Source organism: Carcharodon carcharias, chromosome 7 (assembly GCF_017639515.1).
Source record: "Carcharodon carcharias isolate sCarCar2 chromosome 7, sCarCar2.pri, whole genome shotgun sequence".
NCBI lineage: Eukaryota > Metazoa > Chordata > Chondrichthyes > Lamniformes > Lamnidae > Carcharodon > Carcharodon carcharias.
This window is the reverse complement of record NC_054473.1, coordinates 153,882,374-153,895,100: the sequence shown is the minus strand read 5'-3', so window position 1 is coordinate 153,895,100 and position 12,727 is coordinate 153,882,374. Positions and strand designations below refer to the sequence as shown.

Below are 12,727 nucleotides of genomic sequence, written 5' to 3'. Positions count from 1 at the left end.
AGTTGTGGAAGGGGGCCCGAGTAGGACTGGAACAAGGAATGTTCCACATACCCCATAAAGAGACAGGCATAGCTGTTAGTTTGCCATCACCTCATACTCTCTTGGAACAAAATATGCTATAAGTAGAAACTGCATAAATGCGATCTAATTAACTTGGAAGACATATTTATTACTTTAAATATGACATTTTAAAGTTATAGGAAGGGTAAGGATTGACAACTCTGAAAACAAGTTTAGTGCTCAATATGCAGAGCACTCCTAACCACATTGGAACAAGGTTTCTGGTGTACTTTTAACAGCTGAGCTTCCTCAATATATATAACTGGATTTTATACTTGTACGAAGATGAAACAGAGTGAATTTAATTCGCATCCTCCACCTGTAAATTATATCTTTCACTTTGCTCTGTTTAGGGGCATTCTCAGTGCTTATAGGCTTTATGACGCTGCAAACGTAGTGCATAAATAATACTAAGCGTTATTATGCAAATGACGTATTGAGTGATGAATAGTGCATGAATATGCAGATGAGCGCAGGTCCTGCTGGAGCGTGGCGGCGGCGGCGGCGGCCTCTCTCCGGCACAGCCAGCGCTGTCATCATGGCGACGGGAGAAAGCTGAAGAGCGCTGAGTTGAGAGGCTGCATCGGGATCAGGCTCCCAGATCCCCCTTCCTTCTCTCTCTTGACATTTCTGGTTCTTTTCGTTCGTCAGTTTGTTTCAATGCGGCTTTGACTGCCATGGCTGAGGTGACATCGCCGGCGATGGAGGCGGAGGCGGGAAAGCGAGCTCCATGCGCGGCGGGGCTGGCTAACGAGGGGAGCGCCCCGGCCCCGGGCCCCGACGCCGCAGTGACGGTGGAGCCGGTCTCCCCGCAGCCAAAGCCCGACCCCGGATGCGGCTCGAGCTCGGTGGTCGCAGGGAGGGGAGTGCGCGTCTTAAAGGTAACGCTTGACAGCCTGGCCGGTATTTTAATTGACTTTTGAAGAATTGATGTTCTAATTCTAAATCTAAATATTGATTTTTTTGTTTTAAACTGACACTGCTGCTTCCATTTCATATATTCCCAAAAAGAAGTTATTCAATGAGGCTGATTGGCTTAATTAGTAGTTTTACAGCAAAGATTTGACACATTAAAACATTGCCGTTTCAACGCAGTGGATTCCAGGTGATCAGCTTTTCTATGTCTTTGAGCAGGGTAAACGCAGTAAATTTTTTTACCGTCACATTACCTTTAACTGTTAATGCTCTGGGAGATACCTGGGATATGCAGATCCTCAACAATTGTAGATTTTTAAAATAGCATATTTTATTTCCAAAGATAGTCTTTACATTTTTTTCATTTCTGTTCGTTTATCTGTTGTAAAATAATTACAGAAAAATAAAACAAAAGTAAATAGTTGTAAAATGAGTATATTTATGTTATGAGTTGCGCCATCCTCATTATATGGTGCTCTGCTATTTTGTTGAACAGTGAAACCTATAGGAACTACCAGCGACCAGATCAGATGCAGATAATGTGAAGTAATGGGTATTTTACGTGACTTAGAAATATGTTATTCATAGATCGAAACCGTTAAAACGTTTTAATGATATATTTTATTAACGGAACCTTGATTGGTGTTTCAAAGGCGGGTGATGGCCTTCTAAAATGAGACACCAAAAATGAAAGTGGTCGGTCAAAGTCGGTGCATGTTTTGTTCAGCATTCCTTGTGGTTTGACGTTCCAACAGATTTCTTGTTCTCATTAAGCCTGTGATAGACAGTTTATTTTGTTTTTCACCCAGTAGCGTTGGCCTCTTATTTGTTTGTATAATATTTTATAAGAAGTTGGCTATTTAAAGTTCACCCATTCATTATATCCTTAAGATGGACAACAAATCTGTAATTTGTAGGTGTTTTAAAAATATATACACATATATAAAAGCTTTTATTATTTTGGGTTGGTGGACTAGCAAGGTAATTAGAGTGAATCAAACTATTTAGTGGCTGGACTATTTTATTAAAACTTAATATGTAATTGTGTGTTTTGAAGATTTGTACTAATACTGAATAAATACTCTGGTGTTGCTTGTTTGTCAAAGGTTGGTATTTGAGTACTGTCTTGTTCTCTCCTTTCTGCCAGTCCTGGTGTCCTGTACTGTTAGATGCCGTTTCTTTTTGTTTCTTTTTATGTCTCTTTCTGTCTAACAAAACAAACCTTAAGTAATCAGCATGCTTTCTACCACTATATTACATTTGTAGGGTCAGTGATATCACAGTAAGAGCAGTAATGGTGCAGGAGGTTGGATAGCTGCAAATCCAAGGGACTCCTGGCATAGGAAAAGATGGCTTATAATATCAGCACTGTTCACCACTGACTTAATTCTGACAGGTACTAAATTTTGGATTTCTGAGGATTTGTTCAGGTGTATAACTGAAATCTACTGAATGCCTGCCTTCACTGGCATTGAAATGGATTCTCATCAATTGATGACTGAATAATCAACTGTCACATTACCCCTGACCACAGATCACCAGAAAATGACACTTATGGATTGATCATACGATTATCAGTTACTAATGCGATTGCTACAGCATAAGAATCAAAGAACGACCAATAAGTTATCTCAAAAGTGATACTCACTTTACATAGCTGTGCTGTCACCTCCCTTTGTTGCTTAGGGCTGCTGCGTTTGCCAAGCCATTGCTGCAGAAAGCAATTGGTGAGCAGTTTAAATTGCACCTTTTATGCCCTTGTAAAATATAACAGGCACAGGAAACTTTTCTCAAACCTACATTTACTTCAATATAGGTCATTGTGCCCTGGGTAACGGGTTTTAATTTAAAGAGCATTGCCATCTGTTTCTGGAATCTTGTGGATAAATTAAAATTCTGGAGAATTGGCTACTTTGGCAAATATTAGGTGATAATTTTCACTGCTCTGCAACATTAAAAGTTTAATTTTTAGAAATATGAGGTTTAGTATAGCAAATATACTTGATCCAGTGATGCATATTCAACAAAAATGCAGTGCCAGTTTTCTCATCCCCAGAAAGAAACCTTGCAAGATGTTTTACCTGGATAATTTTGTCCTTTTTTATGTGATAAGGAGTGTTCAATTACAGGTTGATAGTCTTTACTCAATCAGATGCAGATTGACATTCTTGGAGATTTATAACCGTGTTCTGTCAGTGAGACATGTTGTTTTGTCACACTTTAGTGCATTTTGGGAGTGCAGATGATGGTATTTTGATTACTATTAAAGTTTCATTTTCCTTCGGTGCTGTTTTAAAATAAACTTAATGCTTTGTGTGGGGGAGAAAAAACATTTCATTTGTAAGAATGCTATTATTTTTAAGTGGGGCAATTAAGATGTTTGTGACACAGATGAATTTGCTGGAATAAAGAAAAATAAAATTTAGAAAATCTGCACTGTAAATAGGCTTGTGGATCCCAATTCAGAAATGTTTGGGATGCACTGAAATTCTTCATATATCAGTGGTGAATAATACATGACTCAAACCTCAACTCTTGAAAGCTGTTTCTTTCTTACGCTCATCATTTTTTCCTCAAATTCTATTAAAGAGATTATTTTATGTTGCAATTTGTGTGCATTTTATTTCACAGCAATGCTTAGACCACATGGTTCAACCACCCTAACCATACCATTTCCATCTAAAGTTCAGTATGAATCTTGGGAACCTGAGCCCTATGTAGTAATTTATATTCTGATACATGTTATCAATCTTTCCTTTCATAGAGGAACATGAAGCGCAATGCCAGCAGGAGTTGCCTTGGAAAGAAGAGTAGTCTGGGTGCACGAGAGAAAGAGTGGCTGAAAGGGGACATACGAAGGGGATGTATATGTATTCACGGAAAGGAAATGGTGTCATTGAATGCTTCTTCCTCCACCTCTTCCCCGGGTGCATTACTGTCATCTTTATCGTGCTCCTCTTCATCATCATCTGGCCCGGACCTGCAGCTAGTACTGTGCAGTACTGAAACCACAACAACAGAGCTGTGTACTCAGGATAAGGATGACCTCTACCTGCAACTTCATGGCGACCTCATTAGGTAGGGACAACCACCAAAATAAATTACATTTCCGCAGGGAGATAACTAGACTTTATCAAATGTACTTTTACATTATTAAATGTGAAATGCTGGCAGTTTATTCAGAGGAATCCAGTGATGATATTTGAGTGACCAGTCAAAGTTACAGCCCTATAAAATATTGTAAGGGGAGAGGATTTTGGTAGGTGAGTGGAAGGGAAGCGGCAGAATAAAAAAATAAGACAATGGGAGATATTTCTGGTACAAGAGGAGTTAAATTGATATTTCCAAATAATATAACTTGGCAGCCCCTATACCCATGGTAGTGTTTAAAATTCTCCTTGAAACTGATGAAAACCACATCTTTTGGTGCCTTGTTGCCTTTGGAGTTGGCAGCACAGTCTCCTGCTATATTACTGCAGTACATGTTAGAGCTACTGGTGACAAGTGCTATAAATGTTTTTTTCAAAATGCAAGGATCAGCTTCCTCTTCCAATTGGACTTTGTAATTGTGCCAAGATGGTTTCCCTATGTTGTCTACATTTAAATAAATTACAATATAGCAAACAAAAAGGAAATAGTTAAACTTGTCACACAATTTTTCCTCCAGTTGATCTTCTATGGGAAGATGAAATCAGGTGTCCTCTTCAGATGAAGGTGGTTTAGAGGATGTGGAATAATTGAACCAGAACTTGCGGATGTTATCCAGTCATCGTCTTCTTAAATTCCTCCTTTCTCGCCCTATTTTCAAAGAAGCCTTGGTGACTTGGTGTATCATCTACAAGGTGCACTGCAACAACTCGCCAAGGTTTCTTCAACTGTACCACCCAAACTGCAACCTCTACCATCTAGAAGAACAAGAATAAGATTACAAGGGAACACCAGCACTTCCATGTTCTCCTCCTAGTCATACATGATCCTGACTTGAAAAAAAATCAGTGTTCCTTCATCATACTGGGTTAAAATCCTGGAAATTCCTACTGAATAGCACTGTGGAATGAACACCAGTGTGGACTGGTTAGACTGAATGGCCTATTCCTGTGCTGTATATCCTACCTATCTTTATCATCTGGAGTATACAGGTTCAAAGAAGTAGTTCATCACCATTTTATTAAGGGCAGTTAGAGATAGACAATAAATGGTGGCCTTGCAGGCAACATTCATATCATGTGAATGAATAAATTTTAAAAAATAATGATCAGATAATCTATTTTAATCATGTTGATTTGGGGAATGACACTGGGAGAACTCTACGCTCTTCTTCAAGTAGTGCCATTTGGGTCTTTCATGCCCACCCACCCAGGAGGACAGGTGGGACGCTATTTCTTATCCAAAAGATGGTACCTTCAATAGGACAACATCCCCTCAGTACTCAGCTGTAGATTATAATTCTTAATTTTCAATGATTGCCTTACAACCAGTGAGAATATTGTTCTCTATCAACAGCAGGGAATATCTTGACTTTCGGTGTCTGTACGATAATTGGTGCAAATCAAAATCAAATTGATTCCACGTGCTCTGCAGTAAACATCCACAAAAAATGATTTTAGGAGCAGTTTGCAGATGATCTTGTCTGATGACAGCAATAAAATGTTATGTTTATGAGTCGGTGATTCTCTGAGCTTACTGCCTCAGTATTGTTGCGAGGTAGTCATCGTGTATTTGCTACATACTTGGTTTAAAGTTATTTTTTAAAAAAAAGGTAGCCATAAGGGCTTTTTTAAAATTTCAGTTTAAGCAGTTTGATTTGCAACTTTTTTTTTCTTAAATGTTGGTATATCTGAAGTTCTTTTGGACATATAGTTTCTTGTTCCTTGCCTAATTCTGCTTAGTCTCGCATTTCAGCTTACTACCAGGAGAGCTGGGACCTTTTTTTTTTCCCCTTTCCCATCTCTTCATTCACAATTTCCAGAAACTTATTTCTGCAGAAGATTTGCTTGCTAATTTTGGGTTTTTGGGTGGCCATCTTCTGTGTCCAGTAGGAACCCACCGTATGGTCCAATGAGCAGGCCCATGATGATGAAAGTCTGGTGACATGCCAAGCCAGCTGAACCATTTTTTTTTTACAAATGATGGATGAAACTGGAGGCTATTCTGACCAATTCCTTACTTCAGTGTTGGGTGTAAAATCCCTCCAGTATATGCCTAGAATCCTTCGAAGACACCTGGTGCCAAAGGCATCCGGTTTCCTTTCTTGGCAGGTTTTCAGACTCCAAGTTTTACAACCATATATAAGAGTGAAGAGCACATTTGCACTGTAGAGTGCAAACTTTGTTTTCATGGAAAGCTTTTAATGGACTGTAAACTATTTAATCTCAGACAACTCCAATCAAAAACTAGGACCACGCTGACCTCAGTCATTGAGCTCGAATACGCAGATGATGCTGTTGTAAGTGTTGTGTCAGAAAGGGATCTCCAGAGAATGGTTTACTGAGGTAAATGAGAAGATGGGACTTGAAATCAACATTCAGAAGACCAAAGTCCTTTAACATGCTCCAAATGTGCATGCCCAAGCCCCATTGATTAGAATTTATGATGAACACTTGAAAAATGTGAAACACTTCCAGTGCCTTAGAAGTTATCTTCAACAGAAAGCTGACATTGATGAAGAAATTTAGCATCGTTTGAAACCTGCCGGTGCAGCCTTTGGTCGCCTGAGGAAACAAGTGTTTGAAGATTGCATCGCCAAGACTGAAACCAAGCACATGGTCTACCATGTAGTCATTATCCCTATTTTACTATATGTGGCTGAAACATGGACAGCATACAGGAGGCACCTCAAGGCACTGGAGTCATACCACCAATGCTGCCTGCGGAAGATCTTACACATTAAGTGGGAGGACAGATGCACTAACATCAGTGCCCCCTCACAATAAAGTCCCACAAGCATTGAGGCTATGATCATCTGCCATCAGCAGCATTGGGTTGGTCATATAGTGCGGATATCAGATATAAGGCTCCCAAAGCAAATCATCTTTTCTCCGCTCGGTCAGGGCAGACACACCAGAGGAAGCCAAAAGAGGTGCTAAAGAAGGAGAATATGAAGAAGGATCATCTTCATGAAGAATTACAATGTTGACATAAACTCCTGGGAGACTATTGCCCTGGACTGAACCAGATGACTGAAGTCTGTGGGAAGGATCCCAGCATTTTGAGACCCAACAAGGACAAAATGAAGAGGAAAATTGAGAGTGGTGAAAAGAACACTCAACAAACTAAATTAATAATACACGATCAGATGTCCCACATGACGGCAAATGCGCTATGTGTCATAAAGTCTGCTGATCCCGAAATGGCCTCATCAGCCATCTTTGGACTCACTTGCGAGGGATAGCCAGTTGTAAAATAATTTACTGTTCCAAATATTTTTTCATTTGGTTGAACGTTCATGATGCTTTACCTATTCTCACATTGAGCTGTTTGTCTATGGCTCCCTGGATATTTATGAGACCGCCCTGATAAATTATATCAACTTTGTTTTAATTGGCATAAGCATCTGTTGATTGGTGGCGGTCTCCATTCTTGATCCATTTCAATCCAAGATTATCCATGGTTGACTTCCTTCATACCCAGTTAGTGGTGATAACAAAAAGAAGAGGGAAAAGGCTGCAGCCTCGCCTGGTGCCAATCAGCACATACCAGTCACAAACCACCCTCTGCCCTGACACAGGACCTGGAATTGTCATAGACCTCCTCAATAGCTGGAACCATCCTTGATGAGATGCCATGTAAAGAGAGAATTTTCCAGAGTGAAGGCCATTGTAGGCTATCAATGGTCTCCGTGAAATCAATAAAGCTGACGGCCAGGGGGCCTTGGTACTCTTGGAAGCTCTTAACGATGTGCCTCAGTGTAAAAATCTGCTCAGCATGAGCATTTTGGTCTGAAGCCTGCCTGTTGTTCTTGAAGTTTACCATCCACTACCACTTTTTCTTGAATACAGTTAAGGATCATTTGATAGATTTTACGTGGTATTGTTAGGAGAGTGACTCACCTTCAATTGTCACATTTGGTGAGATTGTCTTTTTTTTTGCAGATACAGACAATTGACCCATCTTTCTCGTTTTGAGCAACGCCAGAGTCCTGGGCTTGGTTTCAAAGTTGACATAGCCACCGCACAGTTGTTTCTCTGCTTGCCTTGAGCATTTCTGCAGTATTATATCTATGCTATGAGATTTGTTGTTCTTGGGTGCAGAAGTTGCCTTTCTCGCCTTATTTTCAGTGAACTTCTCTGCACTTATTGGAAGCTTAGTTGGGGGTTGATCATAATAAGTCTGTTGAGGACTTGATGTAAATGTTCTGCCCACCGTGATAGCTTATCTTCACCTTTTGAGGTACTTGTACCACCTCTTGGCAGTAATTGGTCCCATCCTTGCTTTCACACTGCCTGAAATCTAATGATCTCGTCATTGCATGCACCTGCACCTTCTGCCTTTTGTGCTTGATTGTTCATCCATTCTCACTTTCTTCACCTCTGTCTTTATTTACATAAACTTGATTGAAGGCAATGTTTCCTGTCTCACCTTTTCTGTCTTTCCTGATGAAGAACCTTCCTTTCTGCTGTATGTTCCCACATCTGCTAACTGATCCACACTTCCTTCAAAGACTTTTAATATCCTAGAACCTTGTCCCCTGCTACTTTAATTGCTATTTCCAGTTCTTCCCACCAGTCTACTGTTCCAGGCATGGAGTCAGCCAGGACATCCAATCTGTTCCTAAAAGTAAGCTGAAAGTCATCTTTAGTTCTGTTGTCATTGGAAAGATTTGATATCAGCAAACTCAATGTCAATGATTCTCCTGCCTCTTCAGCTTATTCTTGATCTTGTCTGTTAACAAACAGCGAATACTGAATATGTCTGCCCCTCAATATACTCTGACATCCTGCCAACATATAGTCTTCCAATTCAGCCCTATAGCCAGATGCTCAATTTGTGTTTGAGTTCTGTGACCCTGTATTTTCCTTTACCACTAAACATACAGTTAAGATTGGGAATTTGCTGATTACAAAACCCTGGACCCAAAAGTTCCAGGATTTTGTCCTGGAACTCCCTTCCGAGCAGCACTGTGGGTGTACCTGTACCACATGGGCTGCAGCAGTTCAAGAAGGCAGATCACCACCACCATCTCAAGGGAAACTAGGGATGGGCAATAAATGTTGGCCCAGCCAGCAAAGCCCACATCTCATGAATGAATTTTTAAAAAACGCATATTGCCACTTGCACAAATCTTTGCAGCTCTTCAAGTGTTGTATCATGTGTGCAATAGTTTTAATGATATTTCTACATTGAATTACAGTTTAGCTTGGATGTATTGAGCATGCATTGCAACTGCAAGCTGATACATTTGTCAGCATGAGAAGTTTATTGTGCCCGTAATCATTTCTGCAGTTGTCTCACAGTTGATTTTATTCCTTTTGAAAAGCTAGTCTGTTGTCATGAATTTCTAACAGGTAAAATGTATTGTGGGTGGTGTGGTTAATTGCGGTAGAAATGTTTGTACCTGTAAAAGAATTTGGTGATAAATTCTGTAAAATAGTAAGTACCAGCAAATTGTAGGTTTTGACAGTTGATTCTTTTGTTTTGGTATGAATTAAACATGTTAGTGATAAGCTGTTTTAAATTTGTTGGTTTGCAGAATAATTTCAGAAAAGGAATGCAATTTAGCCCATATTAACTCATCCTTTAAGGCCCTAAAGGCCCTCCCTTTCAATAACAGATTGGTTCTTTAAAGATTCAAGGATTTTTGTAACCACTATATTTGGAAGTCCATTTAATGTAATGATGACTGTTTGTGGGGAAAAAAATATTGATATAAGCCTTAATCTAATTTACACTTTTCCAAGTTTTCCTTTTCTGCACTATTTACTATTTTGTGGACCTTTCAGGTATATCATTTTAATGTTGAAAAGCCCAAGTTTGTCCAGCATTTCTTCAACTCAGATATCCAAGTCTTGGGATCTCTTTTCCAGGGCTTGAATGCCTCCCTTGTTTCTTGCAGACCAGAACTGCACACAACTCAAGATGTGGTTTGACCAGATCACTATCCGTTTTGATCAAGACTTCCTGACTTGTATTTTGCAGTTCTAGATCGAATGTTTGAATGTGAGGAGGATAGTGATAGACTTCAAAAAAGCATAGACAGGCTGGTTGAATGAGCAAGCATGTTGCAAGTGAAATTTAATGCATAGACGTGTGAAGTGATGCACTTTGGTAGGAAGAGTGAGAATCTGCAATATCAAATAAAGGATACAATTCCAAAAGAGCTGCAGGAGCAAAGGGACCTGGAGGTATATATGCAAAATTCATTGACGGTGGCAAGGCAGGTTGAGAAAGTGTTAGTAAGTCCTACAAGATCCTAAATGTTATAAATAGAGGCATAGTATACAAAATCAAAGATGTTATGGTGATCCATTATATAATACTGATTCAACCTCAACTTGTATATTGTGTCTAATTTTGGGCACCACACTTCAGGCAGAATGTGAAAGCATTGGAGAGCATGCAGAAAAGACTTTTGAGAAGCTTCCAGGGTTGAGAGACTTAAGTTACATGCATAGATTGGTGAAGCTGGGCTGTTCTGGGAGAAGAGAAGGTTGAGAGTTTCAGAGGTGTGATTGTGTTCAAAATCATGAGGGATCCAGATAGATTATTGGTAGAATGTCAAGAACCAGAGGAAACCGAGTTAAGATGATTGACAAAAGAACCAATGGTGACATGAGGAAAAACATTTTTATGCAGCAAATGGTTAGAATCTGGAATGCAATGCCTGAGAGTAGTGGTGGCAGATTCAATCATGGCTTTCGAAAGGTAATTGGATAATTAATTGTACAGAAAAAAATTGTGGGACGAGGGAAAAGGCAGGGAAGTAGGACTAGCTGAGTTGCTCTCTCAGCCAGCACAAACATAATGGTCCTTATGGTCTTCTGCTGTGCTGTAACCATTTTAGGCTCCGTCACTGCTTTTCTAGCAATTATATTTTTCTTGATACGGTCTCTTGACACTATTTTTTTGTTTATAGGAGAATGAATCCTGATGAGAGACCTCTGCAAATCCTTTACGATTATCTAGCTCGATTAGGTTTCCAGGATCCAGTGCGGATACAAGAGGAAGGAGCCATGGCTGATCTGAGCTGCATGATTAGATACTTTCATGGTAAGATTTCATATGCTGTTTATTAAAGATTTTTGGGAGCAAGAGACAATCAATGTTTTTACTGTTTCAAATCTGGAAGAAATCTTTGGAGCCCCCAATTGTCAGTGTTTGACTTGTGCACAATAAACTATTGTAATTCAATGTTGTCGAGCATATGGCTTTCAACCAAATGCTTTGTCAAATCACTAATCTTGCTAGGATGACATGCTACTTTTTGGGAGAGAGAAAATTGGATAGTTGTCTCTTCCGAGACAAAAAGTGAAGCTCTGGTCAGCTGACCATTAAATAACATTCATGGTCATGGAACTGTTCAGGGCCCAACCTTTTGCAGGTGAATGGGTTATAGGAAGAGAAACAGTGCCAGCATAATCAGAGGTGGATTGGGCAATTTGCAGGACTGAAAGAGGCAGCCTTAGGCCCATTCATGAGTTTGCGCAATATACAACAAGCAATGATCTTATCAGGGTAGCAGTTATCTCACAGGATGGCTTTGATGTGCCCTATTTCAATATTAAGTTTGCATGGTGAGCAAATGGCTTGGGCCCTATTTACCAGGTTGTTCGAGGCCAATCTTATAGCGCGTGGAACTGTAGGAATCCCAATACATATTTGACTAGTGAAGGTAAGCTTGTGATAGTATTGGAAAACCCCCTGGCAGATTTATTAACTCGCACATCAAGGAAAGGGAGCTCATTTGACTGCTCCATTTCAAAGATGAATTTGAGTGCAGGATGAAGCCCGTATAGGTATGTAAGGAAATTCTTACATACAGCTGCGGATTCAAATATAGCAAACATATCAGAAATATGCAAGGGGTAGGAGGTTGGGTGTTATTGCATCAAAGACATGTTTCTCATGGAACCCAGCAAAGATATTTGCGAGAGTTGGGCCTAGAGGGGATCCCATGGCAACACCATCTATCACATGCAGAGATATTTATCTTGTGTTTTATAACAGAGTTTCAGGCTTTATTTTTAGATAAATGAAGGGATTTGGATTTCAAAGGGATCTTAGCCTGTTTACAACTAACCAGATAAGCAGGGCTTAGGGGTGTGTTTATTTTTCCCAAAGGTTACTGACAATATTGGCAACATGAAAGTGTTTATGTTATGAGGAAGATACAGTTTCAAAGACATATGGAACAATAGAATTTACATATTAAGAAGAGGGAAACATATATAAAGAATAATGAAAAGCTATGTGGGAAAAGAAGGCTAAGTATCATCTAACAGGAATGTGTGAAATATCCTTAATGAAGCCTCCAACCATTTGTGCTTAAGTCTGCTTATATAAAGAAACTGAAGTTGGAGAAAATCCATTTGGAATCCCACTGTCAAGCGAGTATTTTGTTAACTTGCTGGTTCTGTTTTAAATCTAAAATCTATTTTGGATTGTTGCCTTAAAGTGGATGTAACTGGACGTCAGTTTAATTAGGAATTTTAGGAGTTATTATAGTAGTTAGTAATTTTAGTCTTACAAATGTGTTTGAAATCTTTTATTTTGTTAATAAGTTAATTTTTAAAATCTCTACATGCCCTGGTGGACT

General features: G+C 39.5%; 1 protein-coding gene across 1 annotated transcript in view; it reads left to right on the top strand.

Moving 5' to 3' along the window:
- Window positions 1-547: 547 nt before the first annotated feature.
- The window catches only part of LOC121279609 (PH domain leucine-rich repeat-containing protein phosphatase 2-like), a 152,087-nt gene continuing 139,907 nt past the window's right edge, over window positions 548-12,727 (top strand). The window contains exons 1-3 of the mRNA XM_041190771.1: window positions 548-941; window positions 3,740-4,053; window positions 11,048-11,181. Coding sequence (XP_041046705.1) covers window positions 738-941; window positions 3,740-4,053; window positions 11,048-11,181 — 652 coding nt within the window. The 5' untranslated portion in view covers window positions 548-737. The remainder of the gene's footprint in view (window positions 942-3,739; window positions 4,054-11,047; window positions 11,182-12,727) is intronic.